Source organism: Cottoperca gobio, chromosome 6 (genome assembly GCF_900634415.1).
Source record: "Cottoperca gobio chromosome 6, fCotGob3.1, whole genome shotgun sequence".
In the NCBI taxonomy this organism is placed as follows: Eukaryota; Metazoa; Chordata; class Actinopteri; order Perciformes; family Bovichtidae; genus Cottoperca; species Cottoperca gobio.
The window spans coordinates 10,842,844-10,865,213 of NC_041360.1; the positions used below are offsets into that span (position 1 = coordinate 10,842,844).

Consider the following 22,370-nt stretch of genomic DNA (forward strand, 5'->3'; position numbering starts at 1 on the left):
TGTGCGTGTTGAAGGCATCTCTATATCCAACCCACTCGCGGCACAACAGAGATGGGAGAGAATGACCAATCTATAATCATTAGGAGGGGAAGAGTAGAGATGGCGGAGAAAGTAAGCTACAGTGCTGTCAGCGAAGGTGTCGGGATAACAAGATTAGACCTTATATGATTCATCTGTGGCCGTGGCATTCTGCTCCTCACCCACCCACCACAATCCCTGTCGGTTGGTGTACTCAACCTCGATACCTTGCTTTTCTCTGCCTTTTTAGTCCTAAATTGTTATTTTAGATGCTTTTAAAATGTGGATACCATTCGGGATTGGAACTTTCCTTCATGTTTTGTTATTTAGACTACAGATACAGATGTAAAGACTGTGCAGATTACACAAATCACATGGTTGAATTGCTTTAATTCCTTACTAAAGGCAAATGTTCCCTATTTATGGCCAGAAAATCACATTCAAACAGTACTGATGTTGTTATTTATTGAGAAAGTAGTATCGATCCTCATAATCAAGGCCATCTTCGGTAATGCAGCCGTTTGGCTGTGGCGCTGCCTGGTTATTCTCAGCGCTTATACACGGTGTCCTTAGCACTTCAATTATTTGCTTCAGGGAGCAATTATACTGCTGGCTTCTCCATCTCCAAACTCTCTTTCTCTCTCTCGCACACACATTTTTCTCATATGAAATGTTATGACTGACATCAAGGACGGAGTCAGCAAACCACAAGTAACCCCACCGCGCTAAAAACCCATCAAAAACTAGTGTAGCTATGTAGCGATATGTACTTTACAAGACATCCATCCAAAGTGCTCCAACTTCACGTTCACCATCCCTTTTTAACCCTACACACACACACACACACACACACACACACACACACACACACACACACACACACACACACACACACACACACACACACACACACACACACACACACACACACACACACACACACACACACACACACTTCCCTCCTCTCCCTTCATCCTGCACTCCATCCCTCCTCTCACTCTCTTCCTTTCTCTCACTGGGCTTGGGGACAGTAGAGTGACTTTGAAGTTGTGCTGCTTCAGGAGGAGAGAGAGTCACTCTGGCTAATTAGTTGTCCTTATCCCAACAGCAGCAGAAGCAGCCGTCATCAGCTCACTGGCTCAGAGGGAGAAACAGAGAAGGCACCAACAGCAACTACCAACTGCTGCATGCTAAAGATACCCTTCTCCCTCTGCTAGTTGTTAGTGCTAGCGGCTAGCAACAATTTCACTCACCCCGAGACTAAACTGCGGATTAGTGAAGTTGCTCCACTCAGCATAATGATAGGTAATATGGTATGAAATATGGTACAGAAAAGCCCCTGCTCTCAGGGGAAGCTTGTCAGTTCACAGTTGACTGCAGTGGCGAGATTCTGCTGCATTTTTCTTCTACCATGTCATCAATATGACCATCAGTTTAACAGCGGGTGTTCGGAAGTGTTGCAATAACAGACTTGTGGTTTTCCAATGCACAGGGGAACTGTACTATTCTCCTCAGGCCAAGAAGAAATAGTGTGTGCTTTAACCATGCAATGAAAGTCACACAAGTGCAAGGGAAAGACACAATCATATAGGCCTAAGCACTTCATGAAAATAACTACAGTAAATGAGCATTGCAAACGATAAATGATACTGGTCAGATTTGTAATCTTTTAATTGATGAAATGGTTATTTTAAAAAGGCAAATTGTGGTAGAGTGTGGCTGCTCTAATGCTTTAATTTAGAAATGTAACATGTTGGCTTCTTTTAATTTCCAATGGAAAAAAAAGGTTTTGTTAAAACACATTGTCAAAAGTGAGAATGATTGTTTTGGTACTAGCTCCAAAATGCTGGTATTGCATCAGTACTAGTATCAAGTACCAATATCTACATATCTCAGGTTTTATTTCCTAGAATTCTCATGACACCAGCAATTATAGAGTTGAATAATGTTTATTTCTATATTCTATTCTCGAGAGCCTGCAATCACCTTTTTGTGGAAGTGTGCAAAAGAGAATTTATGTTACTCATCATATCTTGTTTACAACGAACAACTTGGCTATACCATATGTTTGAATGTTAATAGTTCAAGAGCAAAATTCCCTCTTGACAGGAAATATGAGTGCAGGCGTGGTGTACCTGTTATGTTATCTTGTATCAGCCGTGTTTCTCACAGCATGTCCATCCCTCTCTCCTGAGCCTTGCTCTCTTTTGCCCTCTCTTTTGCCCTCTCTCTCTCTCAAGCCCACAGCCCCACGGCATAGAGACATGGCAGCGAGCGAGCGAGCGAGCGAGCGAGAGGGGGGGAGCTGGCTGAGTTTCAGAAACATTAACAATTCCATAGAGAAACACACAGCTCACACATGCAGTGTTGGTTCTGGGCTTCTCCTTGTATCGGATCGCCACGCTCCATTCTGTTTGGCCTCAGTGCCGATGACATACTGTCGTGTGTGCACATACTGTGTATTCTCTTTCTGTCTGTTTCTCTCTCATCATTTGAAACATGACGAGCAGCCACAACCCACAGACGGGAGACTCGTATCACTATTCAATTAACTACATTGTTAGGTTTTCTTCTTAGAAGTAGAAAAGAATACTTGCTCTTTGAAGTAGTGAAGGCTCATTCCCTGATAACAAACTGACATAAAGTTCATAGACGAATTCATTAACTAAGACATTTCAATGTCTTTTTGGTCTGTAGTGTCACTGCATGTAGGGCAGGGGTGGCCAAAAGGCCGAGTGTAGTGCGGGTAGATCGCGCACCGTTGAAAAAAAAAAATAATATATATATATATATATATATATTCCCCCAACGAAACCCCGCGCCCCCTGAAAGTTTTTTGTTTTTTTCGTGCCTTGCACATTTACATTCCCTCCGCTTGCTCCCACAAACATACATGAGCGCACACACCTACAGTCAGAGACATAGTGTAGGAGAGGTGTGAACTACGCCACCCCCCCCCCCCCTGTAGGGGCTGTGGACGATAGAGTTCAACATTAGTTATACAAAGTTAAACTTAGTGAGTGGAGGAAAGACTCTCTGCCAGATATTCTCAGACAATTTATTCAACCAGTCTCCTCGTCTCCACAGACCCCTGACTCCCAAGGCCAGTCGGGGGAGGGACAGAGTAGAGGGATGACGTGTGTCATGGAGAATGTGTTCGTGCACATACTTATGATTATGTGTGTGTCTGTATGACACATGTACACACATTTTTATGAAGTGCGTGTGCACGGCCTGTATATGTGTATCGGTGTGTGTCCTCATGCGTGTCTTCAGCACACACACACACACACACACACACACACACACACACACACACACACACACACACACACACACACACACACACACCTGTCCAGGAGAGTCACATTCTCCCCTAATGGCACCACGGGGACCCAAGACATTAGCATATTAAAAGGTGACATTTCACAGTCTGAGTCTTGCAGTACAGTGCAACGCGATCACTCTGACAGTCTGACAGCCACACAGGCAGGCCGGAGAACAGACACATGAGACTGCAGTGCAATACGATGGGAATATGGGAAAGTGGTTGGATTTCAGAAAACACCTGTCCAGCCACTGTAGGACACCAATGTTATGTTTAGCTTACTGTGTCATAATGTATTATAGGTGCACAGTACATCGACACAGAGGTGTATTATAATTGTGACCTCAAGCTGCTTTATATCAGAGGCAAATTAACAAATCAATGCGCGCATACACACAATCAACTATATCAACTAGATTTCCAAACTACAGAATTTTACCTGTGTTACATGGGGATGACAAAGAGCACAAGGACACACACCATTTCCACACAAGCATTGCTCATCATACACACACTCTCTGGTCCCCCTTTTTGAATAGGGGAACCACCACCACGGTCTGCCACCCCTAGGCACTGTCCCAGACTTCCACGCAATGTTGACGAGGCGTGTCAACCAAGACAGCCCCTCAACAAAACTAAAGAAATCTTAGTCAACTAATCGCTAGTTTAGGTGTTATGAACAACAACTCTGATTATTATTTAATACATGTAAAAAGATGTTGATTGATTATGATTTTTGGCATTCACTCTCTAACTTACAAGAAAGGCGACTCTTGCAAACGCTTGCGCGCGCACACACACACACACACACACACACACACACACACACACACACACACACACACACACACACACACACACACACACACACACACACACACACCAGCAGTTAAGAGAAGAGTGACAATGGCTGAGTTCAGTAATTGGCTCTGAACTGCAGCTTCAGCAAAAGCTTTGGTCCTGTCGGGAACCTGTCAGCGTTTGGCATCTGTTACTATCCTTTTCCTCAGCAGGACGGCACAATGTGAAACACCTGGATTGGGGACATTATTACGCTAGCTTCCTCTCTGCTGTCACATTTTACAACGGTTCCAGCAACTACTTGCGCTACAACTAAATGAATACTTATGTCAGTGCTGAGGCAACCAAAATGACCTGTCTTTCCCTTGTGAAAGTATTAGACTGCATATATACATGACAGAAAGAGAGCGACTTAGGAAAAAGACAGCAATGAGTGAGGAAAAGTCGGGGAGACCCTGACACAGCACGAAGCTGATTAATACTGACTGTTTATCAAACTTCAATATTCGAGCACTCAGCACAGAGAGCTTTTCATCTGTGTAAGCGTAATGATGCTGCTGCAGAAGTGATGCAAAACGGAGGGATTTTCCATTTGCAGATAACCTGTACTGTGAGTAAACCCATCCGTATCCACTCTTCCAGCCCATAAGCAAGCAATTACAGTGGGCGATTCTCTCTGCGTGTATCCTGTGAAAGACAATTTTCAGGTTGTAGCATCTTGTTGTCCTCCATCTTCCCGCTTTCTTTACAACGATTCCATCAACACAAGGGCCAATTTTGCAGCAAGCCAATTTTGCGCGGGCACTGAATAGAGCTTCCCAGCAGGAGCCCTGGGACATAATAAGAAAAAGAATCCCTACTGTATCCTTCAAAACGAGGCAGTGTGGTAACTGCAACATGTTACAGCGTGTTTCACCCGGACTGATTTTGAAGCGTTTCGGAGTGAGGGTAAAGTAATTATAGTTTCAAAAGCTGCTTTATTGTTATGTTACCCTGTGGTATCTTGGGAGCTCTGACTCCTGGGAGGGGAGCTAAACAGCTGACTGCTTCGGATCAGTATTTGAAAAGGATGAAAATCAGCTGCTTCAAAAGACCAACTGTCACCACCTCAGCCGGTGATTCCACTCTTCATGAGGCTTATAATATAAATCACTCTAATTCAAACATTTTTGCAAAATCAGCCATTGATTTATGTGGAAAATCCAAACCCACTCAAGCAGTCCTTGAATTTTCATTTTTTTCACTCACTCCTAATTTTGATTTTTGAAATGCTAGCTGGCAGTCAGCCTCGATTTTATGTGTCAACGAGGTTTCTCTTTCAGGGACATCACTATTCAGTTACAGTCCAACTCCTAGTCTTGCTTCAGTCAGCCAAGCTGTTGCATATTAATATTTTGTGGGGAGAGAGAGAGAGGAATGATGTTCATCAAACATCCAAAGACTTGAACAGGGACATTGTGTTGGTTGAAAACTAGACATATAATTAACGTTCTCACATATCATTACCCAGGTAAACTAACTACACTACTTGTTTCACTAGTACTTGCCTTATTCACATACATGCAAAATTTATGTAAAACAAATGATCTTCAGAAGAGACAAAATGAGCAGAGTGAAAACTTCAAAAAACTAATAAAATCTAAAAGCCACTGGAAGAACTGAAAGCTGTAAACTTACCTTCATTAGTACCGACTCGCTGAGTTTCTCACGGTTGACAATCTTTATGGCGACTTTCTGGCATGTTACACAGTGGATTCCCAGCTTGACCAACCCTGCAAAGACAAACCGATATTAAGACGATGTGTGTTCAGATGACACCGTGAATATACAATGCTTACTTTGTGAATGGAAGGCACATTACGCAAGGACATTTCAAATAGACTTGAATTCAAGTGATTTCACACATTTCGGTTTTTGTTTTAGCTAATTACTAATGTGCATTGACCACACTGATCTATAATGGCAATTTACAGAATGCTGATAATGACTTCTTAAGTGTGGACAGTTCCTTAAAGAAACTGCCCTCTGGGGTTTATTTGAGTCATAAAGCCAGTAAGTGAGTGGCCCATTTGTGTTATTGATTCTTATAATGTACTAAACTGCTGTGATGCAGTCGTGTTGAGTTACCTCAAACAGACAATAAAAGGTAGCGCTGACTAACAGAGTCAAAGGTCAGTCGTTGAATGGGACTCTTTCTTGGCCAAATTTAAAAAATCATAAGAATGAAGCCCCAAACTGTAGGAGAGTAAATCAGGATGTCACATTTCAACAATCCAGCAGAAAGTGTTTTCCTTTACTTCACAACACAAACACGTCGATGCATGGGGAGAGATTTAAGTGTTTGATATGGCGTACCAGTCAACTCTATTGGGATTCATACACAAACGTTCTGCATTGGCATTACTGTCGAAATCAAAACCCACACTTTATAAATCCTGTGATTTGCCACAGAACCACAAAAGCAAAACAAAACCGTGTCCCCAGGTATCCTTAGTTAAACGATCAGCCACAAACAATGTGGAGAAACAAGCAGGGGTACCCCAATGAGTGTACAGTTACAGTGGAACAAAGTGGTGTGTATTTGATACACGGGAGCCATGACGACAGCACCAATCCATTTTCCGCCAGGGACCACAGAGCTGCACACACATTACAAAGATGATTGTATCAGATAGTTTACTTACAAGCTGAAACAAACACACACCCATACACAAACAAATAGCAGCTCTCTATTATTGATTTCCCCAATGGCCCCATGGTGCTGCAGGGATTTGGAGATGACAGAAGATGATTTTTAACTTGGTAAACTACAGCATTTGAACCAATGGCTGGCACACAGAATTTACAGAAACAGGGACATGGAATAATTTGAAGGCTTTGATTTCTTGCCCGTGCTGGCAGAGATAAAGATGGTGGGATTAAGTTAACAAGTGTTACAACAACATGCCTAAGACGAAAATGGTGCAGTTACTATAAGAAGCACGTTGATGCAGAGAAGTAACGAACCAGACTTCTAGCTTGCTCTTCCGCTGTCCCACTGTGATTTCTACATGAACCAGCAGAAGAGGAGAGTCAATGGGCTTTGAGGAGGCGGGGGAACGTAGGAATGCAGAAACAAGTATTCTGACATTACAGAAATGACAGAGATGGAGGAGGGGAAGCAGTAGAGGGAGATAGAAAAGGAGACAAATAGAAAAGTGCATGTGAAAGATGAAGGGAAAAAGTGGAAAAGATTGAGAATCAGGGATAGCACATTATTCAAATGACAGGCCTAGGATAATTAAGCAATAATGGAGAGCATTGCGTGGGAGTGAAGCTCTGGCTTGGAAGATGAGGGGCCGCGGGGGCCGAGAGTGGAGACACATGGAAGAGAGGAGGCGTGAGAGAGAGAGAGAGAGAGAGAGAGAGAGAGAGAGAGAGAGAGAGAGAGAGAGAGAGAGAGAGAGAGAGAGAGAATGACGGTGAGCATGACAGAGGGATAGGAAGGAATCAAATGCTAAAAAGAGGAAGATAAAATATGCAGAAAGATTTAGATAAAAGGGGATGAAGCAGTTGAAAAGGGAACGACAGACAAACCCATTAGCCCTGTGAGGGTAATCATATGTTAATGGCTGCTATAGAGAAACTCATAAGTCATGATAAACACATTAAAGAGAAAATATCTGCAAGCAAACACACGAAAAGTTAACTGGATTATTTGCCTCTCTATCCATCTTCCTTCAATGCCTGTGTTTTTGTGAGCTGAGGGCGCATTAGCAAGAGGAAAATGTGCACAGGACGACAGCACATAATGATTTTACAACCACTTTACGGATTGAAATGAACTCTCACAAGGAAGTTTAGTACATAATACAACGGGACATAAGACACGAGCCTCTTTTATACCACACACATAAAAATCATGACTTAAAACAACAATAGTACTAATGGTCATGGAAAAACACTTTCAATTTATAAACTTAACCCACTAAATGTGACATGTTTAGTCACTGGTGGTGAAACAATAGCAGGCAAATGTTTTCTCAAGGTGACCAGGACTCCTCAGGCAAGAGGAGTGTGGATTTTCTGTAACATGTTACAACGTTACAATGGGGCCAACATGCGAAACTACCCTCTATATCACTCACAATATATTTTTTGAACAATAAATTACAAGATTAAGAGACTACAGCTATGACAGCTCCGTTAGTCTACGTTCAGGCACATAGGTGCTTTGAGCTGAATGCTAACACGCTCACTAAATGGCAATGCTAACATGCTGTTGTTAGACAGGTACCATGCTTACCATCTTAGTTTAGCACAACATTTGAGAAGTAGCACTAACCACAACATACAGCTGAGGCTGAGAGTAGCATCGGACATGAAAGTATTAGACACTTAGACCAGAGGCTTGCACTAGATCAGGGGTTGGGAACCTATGGCTCTTTCGATGACGCCATATGGCTCGCAGACAATTTTGAGCTCTGTTTCGCGAAGGGCAGGGCTTCGCTCCGGAAAGAAACACACGTGCGCACACATCTACAGTCAGAGACAGAGCGTAGGAAAGGAGAGGAGTGAACAAAAATAAATATCCACCCTCGCACGCACGCACCCCTGTAGCACGGACAGCACCCCCTCCCCGTCCCCCCCGCCGCACGGACCTCGGACAGTATGACTCACGAGGAAATACATTTACAAATATTTGGCTTTTATGGCTCTCCCAGTCAAAAAGGTTCCCAACCCCTGAACTAGATGATAAAACAAGACGAGATGACCAAAATTGTTAAGTTCTGAGGAGAAAATGAAAGTCTGTACCAAACTTCATGGCAATCCAAGCAGTATTTGTCGAGATGTTTGACTAAAAGCCCAAAATATCAACCGGATGGTGGTTCTAAAGGTGGACCACCAAAGTCTGAACAACATTCCAAGACAATCCAATAGTTGTTGAGATATTTCAGTCTGGACCAAAGTGGTGGAACAAAAGACATTTCCATTCCTAGAGCCATGCTGCTTGCATAGCTAAAATGTGTTGTATTTTATATCAAAATCACACATCGATATACTGTATATATTACCACAAATAGTACCTAAGACATGTTAGAGCATTTCGTCATGTGTCGGTGTAAAAATTATGAAAAACACACTCATCCCAGTACCTGATACCGGATCAAATATAAAAGAGTATGAAAAGATCTACATTAAAAACCCTTCTAATGGGAGCTGTTTACTGTGCCGATCTTTCTGTTCTTTCTCTCTACTTGTACATAATTTCAAACCGTGCACTTGAGACACAGTCATATCAAACAAGAATGTACAGCAAAAACTGTTTTCAACCCACAATAAAAAAAGAAATAAAACAAAGTTTATGAATAAAGTGGAATTTTTTGTTTTTGGTTTGAAAATCGACCAATAAAGTATTTTGTTTGAAGCACAGAGCGGTAGATTCTGAGACTTGTGGTTGAGATCTTGGGTGTGCAGCTGCAGTTGCCCCGAAACCCACTCTGCATCGCGTTTACATGTAAAATATCTTCACAGATGCAACTTTCAGCCTGGACACCGTCACAGCATTTTAATCATTTTTAAACCACCGCCAGCACTCCCCAAATTATATTCTAATGGTTTATACAGTACTTCTCAATTAACCTCCCTTCTAATGTCCAACCCCAACATCCTCTTCCAACAGGAGATACAGTACATGCAATTAAGAACTTAAGATTTTGTAATATTGAATTCTCCTCTGCCTCTTCATGAACCAAATCATCTGCCTCCCCTCCTCTCTAATGTCCTGTAATGACGGTTAATGCCAGATACTCCCTGTGCCCCTTGCACCTGTCTGTGACTCCACCACAGAGGAGACTCTCTTAGCTCTGAGTGAACACTGGGCTGAATCTGGAGTGGCAGGGCTTGCGGGGAGCGATGTCCAGGAGATGCCCTGGAAGATACTGAGGTTTCATCTGGATCTGACTGGGCTGAGCAGGTAGTCTGTCTTTGAACATAGCTTCAAACGCGAGGCTTTGACTGAGAGCACAAAGGATACGAGCCTCGCAGGGGAAATAGAGGGAAGATTCCTGCTGCAGTTGCCAGTGTCCGTGCATGATTCTGTGTGGTTCTGTGCAGGTGGATTACATTTTAATTTGATCTCCTGTAGTTGGGATGCTACTCAAAAAGAAAAAAATACTTTTTCAAACTTGTGTTTCTGGACATGCATGCAAAGTGTGCGTGTGTACCACAGATGGTGTCTTTGTAAGTGTAAAGCTGATGTACAGCACTGTGTTGCGTGTGTCACACGTCTGTATTCTATTAACTGGAACAGGGAGACACATGCGGACTGGTATTGTCACATACTGTACACTTATATACTTTTCATTAACACATATATGGACAAAAGCAGGCTGTGCAGCCGACCTGAGCTTGCAACGCCACTGAATCAGCGAGTGCATCGATCTCTCCTCTACTTCGCCCTCCTCCCAAATCAATAGCATCAAAAGCTCTCGCCTTCACAACAATGTCAGAATAATGACACCAGCCAGGGACTTGTGGGGTGGTGAGGCAACCATTGACTGACCCGAGGACTCCATCGCGGCTCTGGACTCTTAACTTTCCATGCTGCTCAGTGATTAATGACCTAAGGTGGAGGGACCGCTGGAGGAAGACACAGAATGAGAACTTCGGTCCATGGCTCAGTGAGCATCAAAATCTGAGCAGCATTTGGCTGCACTTGGCCAGAAGCTGCTGCATTGCTTCAAAGTCATGGTTTCAATCATTTCCCCCGCTGGCTTTGAAAAATCAGGGATGAATAGAAAAGCTTTTGAATATAAGCTGAGCTGATTGCGTCCGCATAGCCGGTCATTTAGGAGAAGCATGCTAGAGAACTGAGGGTCAGAGGAAAATAATCAATGCAAGAAAAAGAAGAATGAAAAGAAGAATGAAAGAAACAAAAGGAAGAGAGAAGGAAAGAATAACACACTGGGAACCATGACTGTGTAGTAACTCATCATTAATGAAAACAGTTAATTAACAAAAATATCTGCACAGAGAAATGTGACTAATAACTCTTTTTAAAAAGCTAAAGAACATTCTGGCTGTTCCGATCATGCTCTGCATCATTGAGCCATGTGCCAGCACTGACTTTGTAATGAGCGTTTTGTCTCACTTCACTGTCTCTTCATAAGTAATTGTGTTTCATATCACATCCGAACTTGCTGACATCTGTCCTGAACACATCTCTAACGGGTGTCAAGATATATTAATTATGGGAGCTGATGTATTTGAACTTTTTGAATAAAGGAAAAGATTTTGAAGTCAAGTACTTTTGGGCTTTTGGGTAAAAAGAGTATTTTCAACCTGACATATTTACAGGTGACATTTTAATCCATGGGAATTGGTGGGTGAAAGCCACACTTTATCCCCTCACACATAAGCTGTGCAACAAAAGGGTGGTGTTTAGTGAATTTAAAAACATAATTATTGTCATTATTTTATACTATAAGATGTTTTCAATGACACGTATCAAAGCCAAGTTTAAAGAAATATCGGAACCCTTTGGGATACCAGCAGGGCAGTTTTTCTGAATGAACTCTAGTAGACTATAAAGCGAGAGAGCTGTGCGCTTATTTAAATCCTTTGACTTGCAATGGGAGTTCCCAGAGGGCCCTCGTTGCTGGCATGTTTATGTTTGCCTTCCTCTGCCTTCCCTTAAAGCTGTTTAGCCTGGCAGAGCATCCATGAAAAAAACCTCAAAAACCCCAGTGTAAGAAAACTTGTCTCCTTCTGTGTTAACTTTGCGAGAGCTCTTCCTGGTCCAGCTCCAGAGCATGCCGATCAGTGGTGGATTTATCATCTGGCAAGGCCAGGGAAGAGCAGGAAGGACCCTAACTCTGAGCCCTATTTCCCCTCCCATTAATCTGATACACCGAGAGAGAACGAAGAAGAGCTGGGGAGAGGAACACCCTGCTTGAGCCTAGGCTGTTTATGATCTCCTTCTAAGTTCTAACCACACACACTTCCACAGAGCCACACACACACACACACAGTTTTCAGCTTCATCCTCCTCACAGCACTGGCATCCATGCGGTTAAAGATCATTACTGGATAGCTTAATTTCCATCTGGAAGCGAGGAGAGGAGAGAGAAGGATGAAAAAAAGATGTCTCCACTTGCGCACCTCTCTCACTTTCAAACTTGATCTTTCAAAAGCCCTAAGCCAATGCTGGCAGATGGTAGTAGCTTATGCTGGCTTAGTTTCCTCTCCCCGAGGCGCTGGCTCTGAGAAGCTCGTTGCCCTTAGGCACAGATCTGTGAGCTGCTTTCTGCTCCTGCTCTCTAAACCTGAATGCTCTATGTGGAGGCTACAGCTCTGCACTGGGATCAGTGTTTGAAAGGAAACACAATGTGTTACTAGTGGCTTATTCCTCCAGCTTCTTCTGGCCATATGTAAAGCCCCTGTAGCAGGGCGTGGGAAGCCCCTCCACCTGGACAAAGGGCAGGAGTTGAACACCTATCATAAACCACCACAGCTCTGTGTACTGTCTGTCTTAGTCTCTCTCGCTGATCTTCACACAAACACACATGCGCACACAGACAGATTTAATTAGCAGGAATGATAAATAGTGAAATAACATTATGCTCTTTTCAGTTCTGTTAGCTCGACATACTTTCTAAATACAGACTCTCTGTAATAGCAAACACTATTTGTCTAGATTGACTAGAATATAATATATTCTTCATTATAGTTTGTACATACTGGAGGTGACAGAGTGCCAAACACACATAGCTATGACAAATTAATGTCTTCATAGTCCATATGCGATTAACAGAAGAGAAATGTAGCGAATCTCTCCTTCAAAATCTCTGTTTTTCTATTCCTGTTTCCATCATACAGTATTTGAAAATAATATCAACTAAGTTTTCTGACTCATTTATCTCCTCTGTTCATCCCCTCATCTATCCAGAGAGAAAAAGAGAAAGAGAGGGAATACACCAGCAGAAAGCTGTTGAGTCATACTGTGCAGGAGAGAGACAATATGTCGAAGATCAAACAATGCTCACTCGCTACTCAATGAATGCACTCACTCACTCTCACTGTCTGTCTCTCTCCCACCGCTTCTCTCCTCCCTCTTCATTCACTATATCTACTCCATTTCTCCTCTTTCTCTCCTTTTTTCATTTTCAGTTAGCTGTGACGTCAGTCTACCCAGCCTGAATCCCTGTGCAAACCCTCTAAACCCTATCAGCCAAAGCAACAGCAACAACATCAGTAACAAGACAGGCCCAGACCAACAGAACAGCTTCAAAAGCACGAAGAGCAGTTTAGGCCTGGAGTGCTGGAGCGAGGAGGGAGGCAAACTGACGCAGGCATACAGAAAAACTGTTTATTTAGCCTGCGTGAAATAAGACGTTCACTCAACAGCTTCCTTACAAGTGAACTCCCTGCACAAAACAGAGTTCTCTTGGTAACTACAATAATAATGGTACTTTACTGATGGAAATAGGGAAGTTATTTTTTGTCTCAAGGGCACCTTCGAGATGGTAGTTAATACATGCCAGGTTTAAAAGCACTTGAACCTGCAGCTGAAGGGCATTTATCACTTCATTAATACAGTCTTGTATTCTCACAATGATTTGGAGTGCTTTGACAGTTAAGGGATGGAGAATGCACTCCATTATTACTCCTGAATAATATAGATTTACAGCATTAGCTCTAGTTCAGATATGATCAATTCCTCTCCATCAGAAATCTTTGTATGAAAACAGCTGAAAGTGAATTTACAAAGCATTGATGTGTGACCTGGTTCAGGAGTCTGAGCATTCTCACATACAGATACCAGCATTTCAACCTTGGATTTTTACTACTAGATTCAAGACACAATGTGTCAGGTCTCCATTAACCATTTGATTATCTTTGTAACTTGTAAAAGTGTAAGATTTTCAGAACTCTAACTGTGATGAAATGACCATACTCAACACATAATTACATAATATAGCCCCATCAACAGAGTGAAATGTGGTGTAAGTCGATGAAGTTCTTGGTGGTTTCAAGGCAGTTAAACTATTTTACACATTCTGAAACAAGTACTGCGAACGATTGAGAACATCGCCAAAAGGCAGAAACTACTGAATGATCCATTTAGTTATCTAACAAGTTCTCTGATTGGCAGATCTTACAAAACCCCCACCCCCCCTTGCAGCGTCAGCCTAATCAGCATGTAAATATATGCACAAATACGTCCTCAGAAGCTCATCACCTGCGCGATGGAAGATGCAAGCTTCACACACTCTATTTCAGCCAGCAAGGCAAACAAGTCTAATTGACAGAGGTAACTAACACGTGATTGCACAGCACAAAATAACTCAGAAACTTCAGGCTGTCATATGTTTGACTGTGCAAAAAGTTCCTAGATGTTGTTGTTGACTTGCTGGGAACATATGGCACACATACTGACTATTCTCACGTTTGCCAGATATCCACACTCTAGTTAATCTGTACTGAAGCCATCTAACATTTGAGCATGAACGACTGAATTCAGATGCTGCAGATTTTGTGGATTAAACATGCAAATAAAAGAAAGTCATGAAAGAGTTTTTGGGGAGAGATTTTGCCTCTTGTGAGGAGACAGTCTACCGCATTAAGTTAATCAGAAGCAGTGATATCTCTTCTCTTCTGAATCTTACTGCTAAGATGTCGCCGCAGATTCAAAATACACCACTCTGAATTCTGGCCTGATGTGACTGGCGTTCAGGCCACAGAGCCGAGCGAGAGTGACACTGTCAGAGGAATGTTCTGCCCAAGTCCCAAACGGGAACATCAGAGCAAACATGAATGAAACCATGGCGGGTGAATACGGGAGGGAGGAGAGGAGAGATGGAAAGAACAAATGAAGAAAAGAAAGTTGAGACAATGAGGCCAAATGACAGGGAGATGGAGAAATACTGATAAGGATAGATAAATAGAGGGATGCTGGGAGAGACATAGTCAAAACATGGAGAGAAAGTGGGGCCTAGGTGGGCGGGGCACGGAGACTCAGATCTATTTTTAATGCCTCTGACTGGGGATCAGCAAAAGGAATGTATAATTACAGCCTCATGAATAATGCAAGCAGGATTCTTTTAATTAGCCACACCAGGCCCAATGCAGCAACCGCAGCAGACGGGACAAACACGTGCACACATACACACACATCTACAGTACATACATACTTTTACACACAAACAAGATATCTTGTCGACAGAAAATGATGCTGCCGGTGCGCACGTGTGCCACTTTTGAAACATATGTGTGTACATGCTAAACATGCACTCGCACACTACTCCAGGGAGATGGGAGTCAAATAAAGAGGCAAAATGATGAGCAAAGGTTTGGAGCTTGGTGATGACTCTCTGATAGGCTTTACAGTGAGAGGAGCCCCTAGACACCACTCAAAGAGTTGCACACTGTCTGCCTGTCATGTGTTAGATAACCCCCAATATAAAAGTATGAATTATTAAACATCTGACTGGATAATATTACAAAACCTCGCTGTAGCCATAAAAAGAAACACTGGCAGTGGCAGTGCGCTCTTTCTCTATTTTTCAACCACACACACACACACACACACACACACACACACACACACACACACACACACACACACACACACACACACACACACACACACACACACACACACACACACACACACCAAAATGCTGAATTTCTGGCATACAAACCATCCAGAGACGCCAATTGTGTGGGCTAGAAAAGAGGAATCTAAGAAGCAATTAATGAAACCCTTCTCATCTATAATTCAGCTTGAGTTATTTAATTAACTAACAGTGTTTGGGTTGTCTATGCAACATGTTCATTATCAAACATGGATCAAGCCGGAACAGACTTCAGTGAGATGAGTTCTCATCAACCTGATAAGATTGAAATGGATGGCCAAAGCTCAACCTGGAAAAACTCAACTAAAACTCTGTCCACACATCAAGAGAAGGCAGGAAGCTGAATCCAAGTTGGAAAGACACATCAAGAGCCCGGCAGGATGTTATTTGGTTGTTATCTGGCAACTAGACTTCTCCCATCTTCAGAGCCTTAATTTGTAAGGTAATTTGTGGCTGGCGAGGACAGGCTTGAGTATGGGAGAGGATATTGGATGTAATTCGATGTCTCACTCCATCTTCGTTTGTTGATTTGAGTTTAATTGGCAATGAGGGTGCTACGTTCTCGCTTTGGGGCAGGCAGGGGAGATGACGGATTGAACACACGGACCGAAAATTAGTCCCGCTATGATGTTGTAACATGGACAGCAAGAAGCGCCCACTCAGAGGTACAAACTTCTCGTGAAAGTGAACACATCAAACTAAAATGGCAAACCGAAGCATCTTTCTTTTTATTTTCTTGCGTCTATATAAAAAAATAAGACCTTAAACGATGCAACTTTTTGACATTCAGCCATTTTCATAAATAAATGAAAAAAGAAAATAACAGCAGAAAGGATGGACCAAGGTGAGCATAAACCCCACTATTAAGGCCAATATGTACAAGGTTGTTCCTATATACTGACAGTGTTTGGATCTATGACAGAACAATCTATAGGGGGAGAGTGTGTGTGTGTGTTCAAGGTAGGGGGCCGCCTCCTGCTGTGTGACATTGATACAGACTCACTTTTCCAGATCAAACGTCAACAGGTGTTAGAGTGTTTCTTTCTGTCCTGGCTTGTCTTTCTCCTTCCTGTGTGTTTGTAAAGCCTTTATTCTCTGCTCGTGAAGAACAAATGCCGCGCAGCAGAAAGGTCAAAGTGTCAAAGCTTCACCATTAGTGTATGGTCCCATCTGAAACACCTCAAGGCACGGAAACAACACATGTGCATTTGTGTGAGAGAACTGCCTTCCAGAAAAGCATTGACGATCTTCACTATCCCCTATTACTATAATGTGCAAGTAATATCTCAATACAATATCTATGTTAGCTTCAGATCTACACAATACCATCTACTGCAGATATTAGAGCAGAGGTAGCTTCTTTCCATTCTTCTGGGTTTTGAAAACATCCACTGACATAATTTAAGTTTTTGGAATATTCAGTAATTGTTCCAATTTACTACTAACACAGTTGAAAACACACAAATTAAAAGCACTTTGATTTCTTCCTTATTTCAGAGGCTGAGAATGCTTGCAAACTTGGCCAGTAGATCAAATGTAGTTAGTAGATTTAGGGACAAAATAAGCATCAAGAGATTTGAGGTACTGAATCACTGTGCCATCATTCCCTGAGTACAATCTAAAGTTCAGCAAATACAATCGTAAGAAAGCTCTGGTGTATATCTACACATTACAACATCATTTTTACCCATTTTCAGAGACACAACCATTTAAAACACTGAAATTAGGGAACATTTGCTCTATTTTTACATCTATGCATAATCCATGTGAAACACACATTCTGCAGAGCACGATAGCACATAGTCATACAGACTCATTTTCATATTATCTTAAAGGGACATGACAATTCTTCTTGCTGTAAGATGCGTTTTTTTTAATTTGCTATTTAGATACAAATCTACTAATGCTTCTTCCAGTCAAACAGTAAGAACTCCAACTGAAGCTACTCAACGCTTCTACTAGCAAACCTTGCTTGTTCAAATCATGACAATATATTGGGCCATGGGACATTCCAGGGGGAGGGGCTGCAGATAGAGGCGGAGAAAGACTGTCACGTAGCAGAATGGAATACATGCCGAGCTGGGGGAGGTGTCATGGCGGGAGGATGCGTTGGTAATTACCCCGGCAGCCATTGGAGGAGCTGTTGACATCTCTCTTGAGGACTGGGATAATTTGAGCGTCTCTTCTGGCTAAATCAATGCGTCAGTTGCAGCTAGCTCATTACCCAAGCCACCGCTGCATCTCAATGAGGCAACATGGGAATTTCTATTAGCCACCAAAAGCTCGATCTCCCTCCGCATTTCTCTCTTTCTTCCTTTCCCCCCTCTAGCTCGAGTCCCTCTATCATTTACACTTTGTCCCCTATTCCCTCTCCTCAGTCAATCAGTCACTCTTCCTTCCCACTCAGTCTCTTCTGGTTTTTGCTGTTGCTTGATATGTCTCTTTCTTTTTCTGCACCCCACCTCCATTTCTCCTGGGAGACATATGGAGGGATGGCTCTGCTGTTGCATCATGTCTTTCTACCATAAAAACAGCGGTTTGTGTGTGTATGTGTGTCTGCACGTATATAAATGAGCGTTTGTGAGAAAATATCCAAATCCAAAAGACAAGAGACAAAAAGAGAAAGTTTAACTAAGGCAAAGAAAGCTGAGCACTGACCTTGCCTGAACACTCTTCAGTTTGCCGGTAGTTATCAGTGACTGTGTGTGTTCATATGTGTGTATCTATGTGCATGTGTTTCTGTTTGTGTGTGTGTATGAGCAGTGCACACGTGTGTTCCAGTAACATCCCACTGCTGGATGGAAGTGAAAGCGGTTCTGGAGGAAAGCCAATGCCCAGATTACCTGCTTTCTCAGAGACGGGGCTCACGTCACAGGGCTTGGACCATTGCCTTGTACAAATAGCGCAGATACACACAAACCGGAACCGCACACACAGACACACAGACACACAGACACACAGACACACAGACACACAGACACACAGACACACAGACACACAGACACACAGACACACAGACACACAGACACACAGACACACAGGGAAGTACACAAGAGAAAGTACATAAAACACACCAAGGGCACTTCACCAAGTCCATTTCATCTGGCCTTTATACTGAACAAAGACTGACATGAGAGAGCGATGTCTAACAAAGCCCAGGAAAACTCTGCCTGAATGGCAAAAAAAAAAGATAAAATGAAAGAGAGGAAGAGGAAAGGGAGTCTGCATGTTAACTGAAGAAAGAACAGCGAAATTTAATAGAAGAGTAAATTGAAAAGGAGAAAGAGAGACGTCAGAGGGCCAGGTGTATGTGTTCCCCCACCAGCGACACTGAGAAAGCAGAGACATCATCTCAACACGACTTCAGGGGGCTTTTACTCTGATGTCAGCCTGTCACCACATACAGGACCGCGGATACACGGCGAGAGTACGTACACACACGTACACACACACACACACACACACACACACACACACACACACACACACACACACACACACACACACACACACACACACACACACACACACACACACACTCTTCCTTTCCCACTCTCTATCTCACTTTCATTTATAAAAATAAATGCCACAGCTAAAACCAACCTTTAAAACGTAGCAGGACTAGGAGGCCTGTTTCATCCTCTCAGTTTCTCACTAGGTCTGCACAATATTGGAAAAAACAACATTGCGATAGATTTATGGAAAACTACAGGAATTTGCACCAGATGAAGACAAGTACCCTTTCTGTAACCGAAGTTTTGATGTTGACTTTTTGCAACAAACCTTTTCTGTGTTTTTCACTTGCTCATTTTCAGGTTGCGGGCAAAGACTAGCGGGACCTGTCAGTATCAGCGGAAAATTAATCAGCAATACTTCTGATAACTGATCAATAGTTTAAGTCATTTACGAAACAAAGATGCAAGACAATTGCTGGTTCCAGTCTCATATGCAAGAATATTGAGATTTATCCACTCTATGGCACTATAAATAGAATATCTTTGGGTTTTAGACTGTTGTAGTAAATCATTTAAAGACTGAACATTTTCTTACATTTAACAAACTAAACAACTAATTAAAATAACAATTAAAAGATTAATCAAATTCATCAATAATGGATTTATTTTTAGCTGCAGCCCTAATCCTGAGTGACATTGCCATGAAGCGTGGCAGCAAACATAAGCACACTTAGTGTTTCACCCAGTGTTAAGCACTCTATGATATTACATAAAGGCTCATATTATGTAAACCAGAGAAGGGCAGCTAGCTGACCCCTAACATTAACCAATTAATCATGTTAGTATTGGTATCACATAGCCAAAGAATAGATTCAATTTAAGAAGCACCAAGAAAGGACAACCTCTACAAAATAAATTAAAACTAGCCTTTTGAACTATGAATCGATAAACTCTGCATTGTCTTCATTAGTTGCTTGGCGTTTTCAAAATGTCACTGGCCACTTCGTGACACCTGACTGCGATGGCAGCAGTGAACTTTTAGAGACCTCTGGTGTTGTCTTGTGCATCTCGAAGGCCATCAGCGGGCGAAAATACTGCAGTCATTAAAATGATAATGATACAGTCGGAGAGACTGACGACATATTGATCAGGCACCTCCCCCCACACAAGGGTGGTGTTACAGTGATGAGTAGGACGGCGTGTGTGTTTGCCTGCTGTATATGCAGTATAATACTTGTTTGTGTGTATTGTCAATAATACAAGAGCTGTTTACTGCTGGACATAAGGATGCTCAGACACAGTCAATTAAGTAGCATTAAGTGATCAAATCACACACACACGCAGACAGTATCAACGCCCAGTGTCAGTGCACTCAGTGCTGAAACATTAGTCATGTTTGCAGGGCTGATGATGGCTTTTATATATCATGTTAATGTTCATGCAGCTGTCACAGGAGCCTTGCAGACATGGGAGGTATCCCTGACACGCTTATTACATGTTGTACATCACTGGACCGGGACGTGTGTATGAATGATTCTGTCACAACGGCATGATGCATGTTGCACTTCTGTGATGGATATGTGCGAGGCTGGACACGGTACATCACATGACAATCAAAGACAGAAACACACGACTCTCTCAGACACCTTTACACTTAACCTTCAAAAAGGCATCAAGTTCCGGCTAATGATGGGGGAAAAACTCAAGTACAAGTCAAAAAGATTTCTGCATTCCTATGCTCGTCCTTCACAGACCCATCTCATTTCGAAGAGGAGCACTCTCCATGCATGTCTGAGCGACAACTGCCAATCAAGATGTCAGCAGGGTTGATGGACAATGCTCTCAGACACTGATGACAGATGGAGAGGCTTGAGAGGGGCGGGTTGGGTTCATGTCAAGGGCTCTGCATAGTGTTGCTATGGCGTTGCTATGGAGACAAAGCGGAGGGAGAAGTGGTTTATGATGGACACTGACGGGTGGTCCACGTCAGAGGGTAAAGTAAAAGGAAGGAAAGGTGTACACTTGTGTTTACTTAAGCCTGCCCTCAAGAATTTGCATACACGCAAAGATGACACGTCAGTTCTATCTAATGTGTGTATGTGTGTGTGTGTGTGTGTGTGTGTGTGTGTGTGTGTGTGTGTGTGTGTGCATACCTGGCATCTGCAATAATGAGAAACACACACAGCAGTCAGAGCTTAACATTCAACCGCTGTATGTGGAGAGTTTGGGTCAAACACACACACACACACACGCACAAGACACATCCTGCCTGAAGCTGATGACGCAAATACAACTCTGGCTTGGTGCAAAGCTCAAGTGCAGATAGGGAGGGACAGGAAGAAAAGAGGGATGGAGAACAGAGAGAGAAGAGGAAAGAGAGTAGAGAATAGGCTGAAAGTAGTCTAATGTACTGAAGGCGAAAGTGGCCCAAATCAGAATTTTCTTGCGAATACGTGACTCTGTTTAACAGTGTGAACAGCACAGATCACATGGACTCTGCTCTTTTCAATTCTGATTTGGGCCACTTTCATATGTGCTCTTAAATCGGCCTCAGTCTGTACAGTCATATCGGAATTCATGTCACTCTAGATTGACATTATTCTGTGCTGGCTAGAGTCTTGTGGAGAGTCTCTGACAGACAGGTAAAAGAAACCCTTGACAACCTGAAACTTTGGATGAAATCTGTTTCAGTGAAGCCATTCAGGTCACAATCCCACCTCCTGCCTCCGACTCTGAGCCACACACACACAAACCTCGGTACAGAAGAAGAAGCCTTTGCACTGCACAGTTCGAAATGAAAACATAAACGCCGACTTCAGTGGCCTCCATGTTTACTTCCGTACGACGGAGTGCTGTTTGTGACTTCTTTGTTCTTGTTCTTTTGTGCATGCGGGTCAGTTTAGGACCGTGACCATTTCACCCTTGAATATGAATATGATGATATTGGCCACATTTAACAAACAGTGTAAACAGCCAAACGAAACAAATCGGATTTGGATCAGTAAATCAGAATTGAGTATTAAGGCTTGCAGTGTCAACATTAGACTCTGACGAGTTGTAGCTGCATCTTTAGGTGGAATTACAAATGTCCTACAAGCATATACGTACACACACATGGTGGCCCAGACCATCAGGGAAAGTTAGATTACC

The 22,370-nt window shown here is 42.7% G+C and overlaps 1 protein-coding gene across 10 annotated transcripts in view; it reads right to left on the bottom strand.

Moving 5' to 3' along the window:
- brsk2a (BR serine/threonine kinase 2a) overlaps nt 1-22,370 on the bottom strand; it is a 158,376-nt gene that overhangs the window by 60,941 nt on the left and 75,065 nt on the right. For 9 of the 10 annotated variants that reach the window (XM_029434269.1, XM_029434267.1, XM_029434262.1 and 6 more), the window contains one exon: nt 5,825-5,919. The exons of the other annotated variant lie outside the window; for it this stretch is intronic. In XM_029434269.1, coding sequence (XP_029290129.1) covers nt 5,825-5,919 — 95 coding nt within the window. The remainder of the gene's footprint in view (nt 1-5,824; nt 5,920-22,370) is intronic. 10 annotated transcript variants of the gene reach the window in all.